The 17,905-nt window shown below is 48.5% G+C and overlaps 1 protein-coding gene across 1 annotated transcript; it reads right to left on the bottom strand.

Annotated features, from left to right (window-relative positions):
• Positions 1 to 353: 353 nt before the first annotated feature.
• Positions 354 to 9,293, bottom strand: MAPK1IP1L (mitogen-activated protein kinase 1 interacting protein 1 like). Its single transcript, XM_032188706.1, has 4 exons — positions 9,208 to 9,293; positions 2,484 to 2,511; positions 1,267 to 1,980; positions 354 to 805 (listed from the first exon to the last, which is right to left on the bottom strand). Exons 2-4 carry the CDS (start codon positions 2,505 to 2,507, stop codon positions 794 to 796), a joined length of 750 nt encoding a protein of 249 aa, XP_032044597.1. The 5' UTR covers positions 2,508 to 2,511; positions 9,208 to 9,293; the 3' UTR covers positions 354 to 793.
• Between the last annotated feature and the right edge of the window lie 8,612 nt (positions 9,294 to 17,905).

The following is a 17,905-nucleotide window of genomic DNA, read 5'->3' as shown; positions in this document are numbered from 1 at the left end:
GGAATCGATTTCTCTTTACATCGACCAAGCCAAACTTCCAACCACCACAGAATGAGAAGTGGCAAAATGCTGTCCTCATTTGCATGCACGAAACTCACATTGGTTGATTCAAAGTGAACTGCACATCCAGGTTATTTTGTTATTTTGCACACAAATGCCTGTTTGTGAACATGAACAGTGTGCTGACAAGCCAGACCAAGTATTTCGAATGCGGATCTTCTCTCCCGTAGTCCCGGACTGAGCAATTGTTTTGAGTATATACAAAATGCTGAGAAAGCCTTCAAGTTCACACGCTCTGTCTCTTTAGTTTGAATTACTGTAGCATGTTCAAAAATCAGATTTCTTGACAAAAATCTTGAAATACTCTTTATTGACATTTTAGAATAACCTGAAAATAGACAAGATATGACTATCCATCCATTCAATAACCAGCACAAGTCTGGCAACAAGACTTAAAGCGTTCATGGAAATTTAAAAATTCTTAAGTCCTTGGGCCTGATTCTTTATAATCCTTACTTGGCAACTCCCATTTTTCCAAGGAGTATTTGCCAAGGTAAGAACCACGCGTTTATTGTTATTTCTGCTCTTTGACACTCATTTTGTTAAACCGAACAGTTATGCTAGCATATGAGCAAGTTAAACTTAAGCAAATTGCTCCTTCATACCTCAAATGCACATACAAGAGGCAAGTATTCTTCATAGCCCCAAACATTACTGAAACAAAAACTGTAAAAATCTCTGTAAGTAGTGGATGAAGGTGGAAAGCTACAGTACTTTGTTGCCCAGAATGTTTTCAACGGTAAGGCTGCAAGAGACAAGAAAGCATCGTCAGTAGAGGGTTTTCACAAAGCAGTTAATCCACAAACACAATAATTTTGTTTTTTAAACTAAGAATGTATCTCTACAATTTGTTATTCCCTACCTACATGCCCTAGAAGTGATCTCTCTGTAATACAAGACTAGCAATAATATTCAGAAGATATAAAAGCCTTCTCCACTTTTCTTTTTGTCTTTTAGAGAAGGCTTTCCAAATAGTGGAAGTCCACTACATCATAATGCTTAGACACACCCCAACTTGACAAAATTTGACCACTCTGCCATATATAGTTAAGTATTTAAGAACAAAACTGGCTGTTATTCCTCTGACTCACGAGTCAGGCATGCTCCAAGTCCTTACCTGCATTAATAGGTCTTATGCTACTGCATTTCCATGCTTAAAAGTTTACAGATTTGCATAATTCAAGCCAAAACAAAATAAATACTCACATGGGGACCACCAGGCATTGACGGAGCACCAGCAGGACCAGATGGCACTTGAAAAGGATTAGGGGGCGTAGGATATAGTCCTGGAGCCGGGTATGATCCTGCAGGTGGAGGAAACGGACCTGGCGGTGAAGGTCCCCACGTTCCGGGCGGGACCGTACCCCACGGTACTGTTGGCGCAGCCCCTGGAGTCTGGGTAGGAGCAGAATATGGCCCTGGGGGTGGATATGGCATGCTAGGTGCAGGATACTGCCCTCCCATTGTTGGTCCCCATGCTCCAGAGGGCATGGATCCCCAGGGCCCAACGGGAGCCGGAGGTGCAGCTGGCTCCGTCGGACCACCGTAAGGTCTTGGAAGCTCTGGAAAGGGCATGTTTGGTGGCGGATACTGCCCTGGTGGGACAGGACCTGGCACAGTTGGGGGCGGATACGGCCCTCCAGGAGGAGGGCAAGAGGGTCCGGTAGGAGGAGGAGGAAATGGAGCAGGCGGTCCGGGGGGCATTGAAGGATACATTCCTGTTGGAGGAGGTCCGAAGGGCACGCTGGAAGCAGACGTGTTGGGTGGCAGGCCGGCTGGCCCCGCAGGGGGAGCGCTCGGGTTGTTCCAGGGGTTCGACGCCGGCCAGCCCTGCGGAGGCTGACCGGGCTGCTGGCCGGGCTTCGTGCTGCTCACTTTGGAGGTCTTAGCAGGCGACTGATCTGGTAAAGCATCTGCCAACTAAGAGAGAAAGCGTCAGTGAGGGTGCAAAGCGCCTACGGGATGTGTCAGTTGCACACATTCACCTGCGATAAATGCGTTTGGGTTGCCAAAGCAGGAGAAAAGAGCTACTTGGCTACGTTCCCTTCTGCCATTGAGGGAGAAGGGTGTTGTGACATGCCGCAGCTCCAGAACCACAGATAAGAGGCAACCTGCCACATGCAGCAAGAAGCTATTCCAGCACAAACCCCAAAAAGACTTTCGTGAGTTCCCACTATTGCTCTTCTGACACCATTAAAATACAGCTCCTCTGTTAGGACCACAGCAGAAGAGACAAGGCCCGCAGCAGATTTATACATAAAACATTCACAGATTGTTACCTCCAAAGCTAAAGAGGAAAGCACGGTTACTGCAGTAGCAGGGAAATAAGCTCAGCTGTAAGCTCTCCTTCTTGGAGAATTGTCTTAACTTTTAGAATGAAGTAACAACTGGCAGATCTTCAGGAAGGAGAAAACATTACTTACCGAAAAATCATCAGTTCCAGACATTTTGCTGAAAAGCAAGGTAATATAAAGTGAAATTTCTTGAAAATAAAGTACATCAAGCAAGAGTTCCTAACAAATTCCACATTTGTCTCCTTCAAATGGTAACAGATGTCCAGTGACAGCACTTCTCAGCAACAGCTCTATCCCAATGACTCGGGTCCACGCAGACACCAGCTACAGGTCTCATGAAAAAACAAAACTCGAGCTTCCACCTGTCTCAGCTCAAAACAGGACCAACACAAAGTAAAAGGGTCACCATGCCATGAAAACCAATATTGAATCCATACATTTTTTTCCTAGGATACCAAGCAGGCAGCCTAGCCAGCGATGCCTGTGACGTATTCCTGATCTTTTCTAAACTGAGACTCCGGAGCTCTGGCAGGCTGCCTGCAGGTGAAGTCAATGCCCCTAAAATTAAACGTGATGACACCCCCATTCAGACCTTATTTTCAGAAGCAGAAGAGCTATCTATGGATTTAAGACACGCCAAAGATAGTAGATGCATCTATTTACTTCTACTGCCTGCAGCCAGCTCGCCTCAGCTGAACGCAGACACAGCAAAGGCGTTGTTACTGCGTGCCTGATCCCCAACCTCTCCGCACTCGAGACGTGTTGAAAATAGAGACCAAGGAGTTGTGTGCTATCATGAAGGCACCGACCTCACCTTAAGCCTTCCAAAGCTTCAGCATGATGAAAACTGACTGACTGCTGATCTTTATTAGCCCCAGGAAAAGGCAGCCATCACAAATCCGATGTTATGTTCGGTTTGACTGACAGGCACTGCCTAGAGGCGAAGAAATCTTAAAAGGATGACCAAGAGCAGGTGGAATTGCAACCAGAAGGTCTTAGGGGAGGGTGTAGAACAACAAACATAAGAAGAGAGTGCAAAATACAGACTCACAGGATGGCTTAGGTTGGAAAAGACCTCCAGGATCATCACATCCAGACATTAACCTAGCGGTGCTGAGTGTGCCACTAATCCCTAAGCACCACAACTGCATCTTCTGAACACCTCCCGGGGTGCTGAGTCAACCGCTTCCCTGAGCAACCTGTCCCAAGGCTTCACAACTACTCCTGCCTAGCCAAATCCATAAAAAAACAAACAAACAAACAAAAAAAAACTCTTGTGAATAGGTTAAAGGCGGTGAAAACCTGACTTTTAACAGAGTGATCTCAGGGGTTGAGGTCTGCACAGACAGCCCCTAGCATATAGGTTTAAATGCTCCCACAAAATTTCAAGTCATGGTCATGCAGATCTTGTGCATATAACTAGAGGCTTCTCTACAACTGTTTTTTTTTTTTTTTTAAAAAACTATTTAGAGAATATTCTAATCTCAGGACAGCAGTGGCCTGAACAAGGGGCCATTTTCTCAGCATTGCATTTTGTCTTCAACAGTGACCACAAAGGGAACAACAGCAGGCACAACAGCCTAACTCCTCAGCTATTCTAAGCCGAGACTTACTAGGCTCAGATTTACTAAGTTACAGGCAGTTTCTATGGAATAAAACTCAAAATATCGCTTCCACAAACCCATTTAGCTTCCTCCTTGTACTTACAACATCCTCTGAGGAGAAACTCCATCTGGCTGCTGTGTTACACAAAGAGGCGCCTCCCTTTTCTGTCCTAAAGCCGGATCCTCCCAGTTTCAGGTGAGGCTCCTTCATTCTTCTGTCTTCAGAAGGCGTCAGGTCTATTCTCACCCACCCTGCCCATGCTGCTCATTATTCTGTACGTTTTCCCCCTTTTTCTTTCAGTTGCTCCTTCTCCGGGAAGAGATGCAGTTCATCTCCCTGACCCCTGTGCAGCACCCACTCCATCTCTTTGATTATTCTCACCGCTTCTCTTTGAGGTTTCTCCAATTCTTTTTTTATCCTTGGAGACGAATGACAAGAAAGAACCGCACAGCATTCAAAGTGTGGGAGCAGCGCTGCTTTATGCAGCTCCATAATTATGTTCAGGTTTGTCCTCTATTTCCTTTCTAATACTTCTTAACACTTGATCTGCTTTTTTGTTCACTGCCCAGCTGACTTCTGCAGCAATGCTTCAATTCTTCTGCAGCAAGGGTCAGCCCATCGTTTGTATTTGAATAAATTCAATACAGCCATCTACTCTGCACTACATCACGTTTCTCCACGTTGAATTATATCTGCCATTTTATTCCCTAAGCCTTACTTTCTTGGATGCCTTCCTATCAACAAGACGCTGTTCCTCTCATTCCCCAAGTTATTTGTGATCATGCCACGCAACCAAACCCCTGTGGAGGCAGGGAAATCCCCAGGTTATGCCTAGGAAATCAGATAAACCCTTGAAGAAATGCACATTGACCTCCAGAGACACTGCCCTGGTGGAAGCCAGTGGCTACGTGCAGGACAACAAAGGCTCGTTAAAGCTCTAACAGCGGCTGACAACAGCAATAGCTCCTTCAAGTACCTACAAATACCTGTAGCTTTGTATTTAATCGGTTCAGATCAGCAGCCATTTGTTTGGAGCTGAGGAACCAACTGAAAATCACCAGCAAAACGTGATCTGCTCCTTTCAAGAGCTCAGCTGCTTGAGGCACCCACCACAAAAAGCCCCCTTTCTCTTCAACAGACACCACTCCTGTTAAAAATGCTGCCAGTGGTTCGTTACAAGAACTAGGGATGGAACAGAAATTGATCCTCGCTTTTCAGTGGCACTGCAGCTCCATTTGCCTAGGCACAAAGCTATTTGATATAACCCACAAAAACACAGAAAAATCATTAATCGAGAGCCAAGTACAAAAATAACTTTTTCCAAAGATGCGCGTGTACGTGTATTCATATGCAAAAGAGCTGGTTAACGGAAAGCACCAAAACAGGCCAAGAAAATCATCCTTGCTGAGGCAGAAGAGATGGGATGGGTGAATCCAACTGAAAAACAGACAGACAAGAGACCGGGAAAAGCCCACAGAGAAAGTCAGAGCATGTGAGCCAGGGAGAGGAGGAAGAGAGGGAGCAGACCTAGGGGTAACTCAGAAGATCCTGTGACAGCCCATAGGAAATCCAAGGCCAAGCAGCGGATGGCTACGGCAGAAACAGGCCTGCCCACAAAACACCAACCGGCCCCAATATTTATCAGCTGCTAGTCCCAAAATATTGCTGTGCCGTGAAAATTAAGGAAACGATTCTGCTGCACGGCTGTGAGGAACAAACCTGCCGCTAGGCACAGCCCGTAATGAGATTGAGCAGCTCCCCTCCTCTGGCAGGCAGGCTACAGCAACATTTGTTGGCAACATTTGGCACGTAGGGCCCGTGCCAAGCATGTCAAGGATCCTTCTGCAGACAGCCTGGCCCGCTTTGGGGACATTTTTTTAAACATCCACTTAATCCGCGCCCTGCCACCTTCCTTTCATAAGGAATTGCTGCTGTCAGAGCCCTTCAGGCACCACACGAGCTGATCTGTACTTCCCATCTATAATCCACACTCTGTTTAGGTTGCACAGCTCCAAATTGCAATCCAAACCTCACAGAGATACCAATTTTATTCGCAGAGCTGCCCGAGGCTCACAAACGATGCAAATCTCAGATGCTGTCAGGTCAAGGACCTCCAGCTCGGTCCCTTTCAGAGCTCCCGTGGGCTCAGGATTTCAGAAAAACACGCTGATACATTTTGTTGCCTGGATTTTTCAGAGCTGGCAGGGTGAGCAAACGGACTTTCATTTTCTCTTGAAGCTTTCCTGGAAGAGCGCTGCACAAGCACCGATGTGTGTAGAGAATGACAGGGCTCGTAGCTGATATTTTTACATCACCACACTGCCACATTTAAAACCTATTTCAAATTATTCTTTCCTGGGGCTGAGCGAATAGAAGGAGGGCCCGAGGAGCTGAAGTAATTTAGCAGGGCGCAGAAGGACTACAGAAGTGGCAGCGTTAAAGCTGAAGTCCTGCTCGCATCCACTGTGCTGAGAAATAGGATTTCCTTTGTTTCTGCAGGCCGCCGCCCCTGCAAACATCCTCTGCTTTCCAGAAGCACACAGCCTGCCAGCAGCACCCCCGAGAGCGCACACGGCCACAAGCGGGAAGCTGGAGAGCTGACCAACGTCTCTGGGCAGTGAGGGGAGAGAAAAAAGGAAAAAAGGAGCAGAATCCCTCTCGTCCTTTAACCCAGAGTGAACTGGAGCATGGCACAGAGCACTTCACTGTGCCTACCCAGGAACTACACAGGGAAGATGACTTCAGCCCGGAGCCTGAGGCCTCCTGGGCACCCAGGAGCTCTCCGAGGAATTAACCAGCAGCAGGCGAGATGAGTCTGTAGGGCTCCAGGCTGCAAAAAGGTTGAGAAGTGCCCCTACAGCAGCACCAGCAGGCTAATTCCACCACCAGCATTCAGGCCGGACTGAAATACACGGCAGTTTTCGGAGGGGTCTGTGAAAACCCCACTCCTGGAAGCGCAATGCTCCGCGTGGCGCACTAAATCCTTCAGCTTCCACAATAGAGCAGCTCTGCAATGTTTTTTGAGCAATAAATCCTCCCCGCTCGCATCCAACCCAACCGAAACCGAGGGCTGCAGAAGCATTTTTTCCCATGCTCTTGCCCTCCCTGGCTTTTCTCCACCACTGGTCCCCGGTGGCCCCCGTTAGAGCTGTCCAAAACACTTTTTCCTCCTCTTTCTAAATCTTTCCCACTTTTACAACCGCACGGCATTTTCCGAAGGCTCGCTGTGACAGATTTAGTTCCCGTCTCCAAGATCATCTTTCAAACGCAGGAAAAAGCCTCCTAGGTGCAACAGGCTCAGCTACATTTCCACCGGGTGGCACGGCTCTGTCAGCGACGAGGCTCTTTTGTCACCGTACCATGACTAATGCCTCCAGCACAACCCCAGCCCCAACCAAATCTCTGCCCACATAAGCCCAACCACCCGACAGGGATAAAAAGGAAGGGACCAAATCTTTGACAGCTCCTGAATGTTTTCAAAAATACGCAAATTTCTGCAGCTTCTACCTCCAGGCATTAAGAATCAGCATTTTATAGCTGTCCTTCCCCATCTTTAAGGCCTCTTGTGAAGCACTTGCGTACCTTGTGACTGTCTGCTCTGACCCATGGGGTTATTTGGGGAATAAACCTAATTCGTGAACAGGCTTAAGAGAAAAAACAATAGTTAGTTGTTAGCAGCTACTCTAGATGTGGTGATTTCTGCTTCTAGCACGTCTGTTTTGACAGAAGAGGGCAGAAGGAGGATTTTTTGTTTCCAGATTTCCAAAACAGATTTAGTCAAGAACAACAACGTGTGCTGCCACACGTGCTGCAAGTCACCAGCTACCAGAGCGAGCAATTCCCCAGAAGAGAGCTCCCCTCAGCTGCCAGGACCTGTACAACCCACAGCCACAAGGAACTGGAATCCAGTCCAGTTTGCCACATATGACAGGCTGCTCGGTTTCACAGCTGCCTCCCCACCAAGACGAGACCTGATCGTTTCTGGTGGTCACCACACCACAGGCAGATGGTCCTGAAAGCAGAAAATATACATCGCTTCTCAGGGGCAGCGTGCCTGCCAGCTGTGGGACAAAGCCAGCTGAGAACTGCCAGAGACAACTCCTCTCTGCGCCTCCCTGCCCTGGGCACCTCGCAGAAGGGGTTAGCCCAGCAGCTCACAGAAACCACAACAGATCGCCCACAGCTACCTCTGAACTTCCTTCAGAGCCACGCAGCCCATTTACATCACACCATCCTTGGGTCCAGAAGGATGCTTCATTCATTTCTAGCTTTAACTTCCCATTATCGGTTCTTTGGGAGGCTTCCTGAACGAGCTGTAAAGGTGATGTAAGGAACACCCGAACTCTCCTCCTATCAACACGATTTACTCAGGAATTACCAGCATTTTTGGTTGGATGAGACAGACTGACCCTAACCATCAAGCATCCTCCTCAGCTGCACTGCTTTTAAAGCAACATCAGACCTGCGTGTCGCATTCCAGTGACAAACAAAGCCCCACACCTCCCTGCTCTGTTACAGAGGTTCTTTTCCAGGGTAGCTCTCTTTGGGATACAGCCTCACTCCATGGATACAGCTGGTACCTTTAGCTTCTTGCTTTGGCACTGCTAAGGCATGCTGCAATGAACTTAAGTTCCAGAAGTATCTAAGATGCTGTATGGGATCGGGCTGACATTTAGCACTCATTTGCACATCACTGGTCTAGGGAAGTGAACCTTCGGGGTGGGTCATTTTCATTTTGGTTTAGAAGAAAGGACACTTTTTTCTTACGCCTACTGACCAGAAGGCTGAACCAACACCCTCAGGTCAGCAGTTTCCTGAGGCATCCACCTCGAAACAAGCTCTCCCTCCCAGATGAGACCTGCCAGATGAGTAACTCTCTCTCCAGGAAACATGCTGGTCGATACCGCCGGGCGCTAGCTTTTCCATTGAGTCATTGAGGAGCCACCTCCTTAAAATACAGCAACCTCTGCGAAAATTCACCTCTCAGAACGCCACACCGGCTCGGAGACTCTCTTTAAGCAGAAAGATTTGACACAAAAAGCTATTTACGAACCGCGCACACCTATTTCAGTATCGCCAACAAGCCCCAGCCACCCCCCAGCTCACCGCCCCTCACCGCCCCCCACCCCGAGGCAGGGCCCGGCACCGCCGCCCCCCTCCCTGCCGGCACCCACCAACCCCACAAAGCCCCGGGCTCTGTGGCCCAACCGGGCAGAGCCGGAGGCGGCCCCGAGCCCCATCCCGGTACCTGCCGGCGGGGCGCGGCGCGGCGCAGGCCGGAGCGCAGCGGAGGCAGCAGGCGGCGGCCCCGCAGCACCACCGCCACCCCCTCACGCCCAGGCGGAAGCGGAAACTGCGTCACACGCCCCGCCTCCCGGAAGACCCCTGCGCTTAACCACGCCCCCTTTCCGCTTGGCCACGCCCTCTTTTTCTTGGCCACGCCCCTCTTTGCTTGGCCACACCTCCTTCCCGCCCCCTTCCCTCCTCTCCCCCCTTCCCGCCTTTTCGCACCGCCCCGCGGTCACGTGACGCCTTCCCGCCTCCCTCCTGACGGGAGGCGCCCAACGGCCCCCACACGGCTCCTTCCCAGCCCCGCGGCCGCTGTTTGGGCTCCACACAAAATGGCCCTTCCCCAAAATGGCCCGTTTCCACCTTCGGTGCCCGCCCCGTGTCTTCCCCGGCACGCCCAGAGGCGCCGCGGGTTGTCTTCCCTCAGCGCTACCTTTGCCCTCATGCCTCACGCCCCGGCGGTTAAAGGCTGCTAAATATAATGCGGAGTTTTCCTGCCCTGCCCCGCCGAGCTATGGCACTAATCCGGCAAACATTTGCGTGTGGGGATAACGCTGTTAAATGAAGCGGAGTTCCCCGTGCCTGTTCCCATCTATTTGCCCTCCCCAAGGTCATAATTCAGCCATTTCTGCGGCAAATGGGAAAAAGGAGCAGGAACGAGCCCCGTTACGTTATTCCAGGCATTACCGTAGCAGCAACAGGCATCAAAATGCATTATTTTTACTGATTTATTTGCATATTTTTTAACTATCTAACCCAAAAGGGTATTCACCACAGAGCCAGCCCCACCATGACACGGTATCTCAGTTAGTCAGCTCACTCAAAATTTAATTAAACACTGGAAAATTCAGGCTGACTCCACGCTCCTTTCGTAGTTACCTGTCCAACAATGGCAATTGCTGGGCGATGGTGGAGAAACAGCACTTCTGGCGTAGCCTGGTGGGGAAAAACGAGCAAATAATAGCAAAATCCATCTTCCTGCAAGCTGTTTTCCCTGCTCGGAGGCCCTGTCACAGGCGGCTGCTGCCATGTCCGGGGCTGCCAGCGGTGACAGCAGCAGTCCCTGGAGCATGCTGCTTCTTCCTGAGCAATCTGGTAGCTGGAAGCCTTAATTAACGAGCACACATGAGGCCAACGATGGTTATGATACCTTAAATATCAAACAGGGGCTGCGATAGTGCTTTCCAGCAATAGCCTTACCAGTCTGCCTCACTGACCTTGATGTTGGGCTCACCCGATGTATAATAAATAAATGTTTCCCCCTTGCTGCAGAACACAAAGGATGATGCACTTCTAAGCAAATATTTGCTTGTATACTGATTCAAAGATCAAAGCCGAAATTCCTTTAAGTGGTATATTCCTTATTGCAGCGCTGGATGCACAGGGGATCTCTCCACCTATCGTGCATACCCAAAGCAGTCTTGAATTTATACAATCAATCTATCAATATTCTACAAGCACCTATACATATGCATTACCTATCCCCGCCTTCCCTCGCTTCTCATGCTAATTAGCCTTTTGGCACCTTGCGCCTGCGTAGAGCCTCCCAAGAGTTGTGGGCAGGGGTCTTTGGGACGTGGGCAGGGGTCTTTGGGAGGAAGACCCTGAGTCTTCCTCACAGTGTACTTTTCACCTTTGGTCAGGAATCTGCTGAGTTGGCATGTTTCCTAATTGCAAGAGCTGGTTGTTGCTAATTCTTCCGTTTGTTGTATCTTTATAATGAATTCCAATGTCCAGTTTTGAGATTTATAGCCCTTACATTTGTTTCTCTGTCCGTCTGCCGCTTCCTTATCATGAGTTCCAGTGTCTTGTTTCGAGATATACAGTCCTTGTCTGGGGATTGTCCTTGCCTCCCCAGTGCCTCCCCAGTACCTCCTTAATCAATACACGGCTTTCTGCTCCTTCAGGCAAACTTGGCTCTTCCTCCGCGTGTGCTGGAGGTCATGCAAAGAGCTGCAGATGTAACTTCACGTAATTAGTGTGCCATTGATTCAGCTTAGAGCCAGGAACAGCACTCGGGGGGGATAACACCGAGCCCTGGCCACATCCTATTGGAAGACATCGCTTTGCACTCTAAATTATGCAATGGAAAAAAAATAAATTAGGACGAAAATACAAATTGAGAGCTTGCATGCAATTCTGAAGGAAGGCAATGGAAGCTGTGTGAAAGAAATTTTGCTCCCGCTTACTAAGAGCCATTATTTTCCACTTTGGGACCTTGCTGTGTTGTTTCAATTACTCAGAGGGGCGGTTTCATGCCTCGGTGTGAAGGCAGCTCTTTATTGCAGGACCTATTAGCTCTACCTTACAAGTGCAGACGACTTTGTTTTCGCTTTGGCATCGTGTAAATATTTGGATTGGGAAGAACCGGCGATTTGGCCTCCTGTTCGACACAGGGCCAGCTTCACACCCTGTCCAGTTGGGTTTTGAGTATCACCAAAGACGGAGATTGCACAACCTCTCTGGACATTCAGTCCTGTCCTTAAACACCATCCCAGTGAATATCACCATTGTGTCTAGTCAGACCCCCTCTTGGTACCTTCCTGACTGCAGTGAGATCCTTCCTGCCCTTTCTCCTAGCTAAAACCCCGTTTCCTCAGCCCCTCTTCGTGTCACACACTCTAGCGCCCCCAAACACATCAGTGAGCTCCCTCCTTAAGTGCATCAACTTTTTTTTTTCTTGGCTTTCAGCAGCAAAATTGGGCCTGTCTGCTTTAGAGCAGCAGACAATACTTCAAGTAGGTTTTTAATCCCATTACAAGAAAAATCATCCCCTTCATGAGTGCATTGATCTTGGTTTTGCTGGGGATGGAGGAGCACAGACAGTGAGCATTTGGATCCCTCCCGTTGGACTCTCACTTACTTATCACTGGATTTCAGTTCCCAGCTTGCCAACGAGTCAGATTTAGTACTTTTCGGGGGCAATAACAGAGATTTTGAAATGTGACAAGCATCAGAGTCAGGAAATGTTATTGCACCCAGAGGGCAGTGCATGCCACAGACAATAAATCCAGAGGAACAATGAGAGCATCTTTCGTGTGCCTCCTGCTCCTACATCAGCTAGTAAGAGGGAGGAAATCCGCGACACAGCAGAGGCAGCCCTTTCTGTCCAACCAGAAAACGCAAGGATTTGTTTTTATTTGTCTAGTGAGATGAAAATTACGAAGCGTAACATCAGTTTCAGTTAAGAAAATTGCCGTGAACGTAGAAAAAATAGTAAAATCTGCAGCTAGACTTTAAAGGATACCAGACGGTATGTTCGATGCATGTGGTATGCTGTTATATGCTTTTCCCCTATGGCCAATCACCGAGTGATCATTTATTTCAAAGCCCTCATAAAATAAATCACTTTGAAAACGACGCTGTCTCTAGTTAATAAGTGCTCTTTCTCCAGGCAGGGGCTTGTTGCCATGAAGATAAAATCATAAAACTGGTTCAAAGTGCATCGGGATGGCAAACGCACCCCATTGAGGCGGTGAGATAAACTGGCTTGGGCTGGAAAGGAAGCGCTGCTGCCTGCTTGTTGTGAAATTATGAGCAGGTGAGCTGTCATGAAAGGCTTTCTGACAGCCGCTTGGGTTCGCACATGGGTGTGCTGTGACAGGGAGTGAATTTTTTTGGGTACATTTCCTTTCCACGGTGTGGTTGTGGAGAGCCTTGATCCACGGCTCCCTTTGCCTGCCTCGTGGACCCAAACTTTTCTCCATTCCCTTTTTGTGTTCCCCTTCCCCCTTCCTCCCGTTGCCCAATTGCAAACTCAGGTTCCCGGCGTGGCGTCGCGATCCTCAGCCTCTCAATGAGCTGTGTGACATTTGCTGCTTGGCTTTCGGCCACGGCTCCTACAGGCAGATGAAAATCCGCCAGCACAGCCCTCTGAAGCATCACGTTCTCAAGCGCTCGCTGCTGTGGAGACGAGCTGCAAAACTTATTTTAAACGCTCAAGGACCAGAAGGCGAATAAAAGGAGCCCTCACTTTATTTTGCTTTAATCTTGCAGTTGTAAATGAAGCTCTTATTTATTTATTTATTATTTATTTTTTTTTTTAGGAGAGGTGAGCAGCCGCTGATCCGTGAAGGTTTTGCCTGGCAGTGCGGGCAGGGTCGATTTTTTCCCTGGCCCAGATTCTCTCAGCATCGTGGAGGCCGGCGCACACACAGACCAAAGGTCCAGCTGCCATCCAGCCCCGTGCGGCTGTGGGCAACCAGATACTTCAGAAAAGAAGAGAAAAAAAGAAATAATCCTCCTCCCTGCCAAGCCTCTGAGCCCCCAGCAGTCGGCAGCCTGGGGGGCACATCTGCATCATCGTCTTTTGTGCCTCATTTTCACGTTTCTTCTATATGGGAAATTAATTGCTCACTACCACGTTGCTCCTGTCGCCGCTCCAGATGCGTATCGACGGCCCAGCCAGGCTGCCAAGGTCAACGATCGGCTGATCGGTGCCAAAGAACCCATTTAGAGTCAAATGGCTTGTAGGAATCCAGGGAAATGATGCAGGGCAGGATCATTTGGACTCGCGAAGGATCTGTAAGTTAGTGATATGACAGAGGTGCTGCTGAAGGGCACGGGATGAATTATTAACACGAGTGTTCGGTCTAAAATATCGTGTGGAGAGGGATGCAGACCAGGCTGATGCTCACCACTGACTTCAGCAGCTCTCACAATCTCCAAATGGGGATATTTTCCCCCATTGTTGCCACGATGAACCAGGATGAATATTTACCAGGATGGACATTTACCAGGTGCGTGGGGTGGCTGCAGGAGCGCAGTCAGCACACAGAAGCACACATCTCGTCCGCTGCAGCTGTAATATGCTGAAATCTGGTTGCATCAGCTGATAGTCGTTTACTGCTCCGAGAAAACCCGTGGGAATAACACCCTTGTCATTCCTCCTCCTCCTTCTCCGGAGCTTTCGGGCCCTGATTCAGCAAATAGCTTCGGTGCTGCGCTGAACTGGTGCCTTTTAGTTGCTAATGCCATGCAAAAATGCCATGAAAACAAAGCAGTTTGCATGACCACTGCGAAGAATTCACTTCCTTCTTTGGGCCTGACTTTCCATCGGCCTGCTGGAAGAGTACAGCGGGGAAACAGATCAGCCTGGGAGAGACTTCTTAACTAAGAAACCCACCACAAATGTGCTGCTTCCACGATATTTTGGGTCAAATGGGTTTGTCAAGTCAATAGCCACCAAAGTAAGAAGTATTCCTGCAAATAAATAAAAGTGACTTCGATATTTTTCGTATCTTTCTGACAGAGCTCCTTTAAAGTGCAAACGTGGCTGGAATTAATGGAAGTCGGGAGAATTTCAAGCAGGAGTCATTAAAAAGAACAGAAAACACAAAGTTTTTAACTTTTTAACCTTGGGGTTCTTTCCAGTCACACCCTTAGCGATGATGATAAATGCAGAAAATTCCGTGAAAATTATTCTTCAGACTCTTGAGGCATTTAGCATAATGTTCACAGTTCCTCTTTTCTCTTATGAAAACAGGAAGAAATTATGCAGGGCAGTAGCTGTTTAAATACTAGAAAGTCTCCCCGGGGAGGATTACAGACATTTCAGTGATAAATTGGAAGGGAGATAACAGGTTTGGAATGAGCCCCATCCACAGCTCATTTAAGTCAAAGCTCCCTCATTGATTTGGGGGCTAGCCTGGGAATGGGGAAGGATCCCCCACAGATGGCCCCGATACCGGCTGAAGGTTGAGAATCCCCACAGTAAGCTCGTCTCCCCCCACAAAGGGCGACTGCATCCTAATTAATGAGCAGAAATACTACTTGTATGGATATCTAGAAAGAAAAGGAGCTGAATATTGTTATAAAGTGTGTTGCAAAACACGCTGGGCTCCACTGGAGCAGTATGATGAGCGTCCGAGGACAGATTGCGGCGTTATTTCGTGCTCCTCAGGGCTGTGCTGGAGGCAGCCGAGCAGAATGGGCGCTGGAAATCTGCTGCCCGGCCTGGCAGGAGCTCCTTCTCCTCCTCCTCCAGGAAATTCCTGGCCTTTGCTTCCACATCCCACGAGTGCTGCCCCAGACGTGGCTAATACCAGTGTTGCAGAGCCCCCTCCCTCCAGCACCTCTGCTATATTTATGTTTTTTTTCCCCTTTTTTATGCTTAGACTTAGTTCTTCGGGACGTGGAGCATCTCCTTGCTTATTTTTGAGCATCAACAACGAGGTGTCGGCGCTGTTGGGACACAAAGAACCAGGAGCAATCACAATTCAGCCCAAGGTCCAGGCCGGCTGGCGACCTGAGCAAACCAGTCTTGTCCTGGAGCGTCACACTCCTCCCTCGGCCCTCCTCCTGCTAAACATCCTGAGAAAACAACACGGTGTGCTGCCAAAATAGCAGAAAGAAGCAACTCCCCAAACAGGAGGCCTTCCCCCGGCCCCGCCGTGTGAACCGCAGGTTTGGGGAAGCAGCGGGAGGTAAAAACAAGCACTTTGCTGCTAGGAATTGCTTTTCTTGTAGGCAAAATATGTATGGCGTGCCTGCTAGAGTGCATTTTCGTAATTAAAAATAAGCTGTAAATGGATAAAGTTCACATTTCTGGTGGGGTACTCCCATTCATTCACTGAGTTGCAGTCAGTTCTTTGCAAAGGATCTCCCTGCTGTTAGAAATTGAGAAATGTGGTCACATTTTGGTTGTAAAACCAGCATTTTGTGTCTCTTTGAAAACACCTTGCTAATATTTTCACCATTACTAATGTTTCTTTTGCTGTAGAGACAGGGAAAGTACGCATGGCTGAGCTGGGCTGGCTCAAGAACACATTTGGGGTGAAGGATGGGATGTACAAAAGCTCGGTAAGCACCTGGGAACAGGTAACTCCAATCCCCCACCTCCCGTCTTCCCTTTAGCTCTTCTCCATCCTCCCCTTTCTCTTCCCCCTCAAAACTCCTCCCTGCCTGCAATCACAGCAGAGGAGTGCCTTGGATAAAGCACTATTTATTTGTGCTCCTGCTGCTGAAGGAAGAGCAGCATCGAAGCGTTAAGTGCATCCCCTGGCTCCTGCAATAGGAAGGATCCTTTTATTCCTCGGCGAGTCTTTTGTCTGGGCAGGAACCTGCCGCCCACTCGGGTAATTGTACCAGCAGAGCTCACCTGTGCTAGCAGAAGCTCCGTGAGGAGGGAATATCCAGCAGAAACCGAGGGAGAAGATGTAAAAGTCAACGGGCAAGCCCCTCATCTGGCTGGCGTACCACTCAGTGCCACCTTCAAGCGAGACATCCTCCTATTTCCCCTTCACATTTGCCCCCCTTTTGGGCACAGGACCAAAACTCCTCATGTACAAGGACGCTGGAGCCAGCAGCATTACACCAAGAGGTAATTTGGCTCTGAGCACGTAATAATGACAGGAGTTTAAAAATGACAGGATGTCCCACTCGCCAATGCGATGTTACCTTGCGGCAGCCACATCTCAGACATCTCCCAGTCTTGTGCCAGCATTTTTTTTTTTGTTGAAAAGGCAGGGAAAAGAAAAGCCTCCGGCCTGTCCTCAGCCTGCAGCTTGCCGGGTCAAAGGTGTCCTGAAAAGGGAGGAATTCTGGGGGTGGCTGAGGATCAGCCAGTGATGTTCCTTGCCAAAAACACGAGGGTGGCGATTTCCTGCTCAATTGAGAAAGGTCTCTGCTGTGCCCTGGCACCGGTTTCCTTCCCCGGTTCAGCTGACACCCCAAATTCCCCTTTCTTGCTGCAGTTTCCCACTCAGGTCACCCTTTGTAGTCCTCCAGCCCCTCTTCCCCTGGGCTGAAGGCACCCTTTGCTTGTGTGAATCTTTAGATGACTTGGGAATAACACTAGGGTGCAGATAAAATAAAATTAAGGTTGTAGGGGAGAGCCGTGCTTTTATAAATATCCCCCCAAACCTGAAATTATCTAATTTTGCAGTTGTGTTGGCGGAGAGAAACACTATGTAGAATTTAGCAGGGTTATTCCCTTTCCCCTCTCACCCCCCAGGTATTTTTGAGACCTTTTCTCCTTCCCTAAGTCAGAGGACACAAAGTTTTGGATGGCTCTGAACCAGTTGCACGGCCGTACACCCAGCGCTCAGCTTGATTTTTCTTGACTAAATTTGCTTGATCAATTCTTTTCAGGCGCTGGGTATCAATGAAAAGAACACTACTCTTTTGTCTTGTGTGTTGCTCCCCTAAAAAATAATGAACTGTTTAATACACTGGAGGCAATTTCAAATTATCTGGCTTAATGAGGAAGGTTGTGACAGAAGATTTATTACCCTTTCTGATCCGCTAATGTATTTTCCCAACCATCCCAGCAGAACCGATGGCTGTATTTTCATTATACCCTCTATTTTCAGGGGTTCATTAGTTGTGGGCTAAAAATAACACCCAAGGCCTCAGCCTGAGAACTCATCCAATTTTTATTTTTTTTTTTTAATTGGAAATAAAATTTGATAAGACAACTTTCTAAACCATAACAGCACCAAACAGCAGGACCCTTACTGGGTGTTTTGTCCAAAGTGAAACTTCATGCGACTCCACATAAAGACCTGACCTAGAAATACCATCCTGTAACTGCTCCAAAGGACAAAACCCGGCCTTTTCTTTAAAAACAAACCAGAACAAACCCAAAATAATACACTTTCACACAAGCGATGGGTTGTAGTCTATTCCAATTGACATGCTTAGAGAAAAAGATTTGG

The sequence above is a fragment of the Aythya fuligula genome, chromosome 5, assembly GCF_009819795.1.
Source record: "Aythya fuligula isolate bAytFul2 chromosome 5, bAytFul2.pri, whole genome shotgun sequence".
In the NCBI taxonomy this organism is placed as follows: Eukaryota; Metazoa; Chordata; class Aves; order Anseriformes; family Anatidae; genus Aythya; species Aythya fuligula.
The sequence above is the reverse complement of the archived record's forward strand: the minus strand, read 5'-3'. Positions and strand labels throughout refer to the sequence as shown.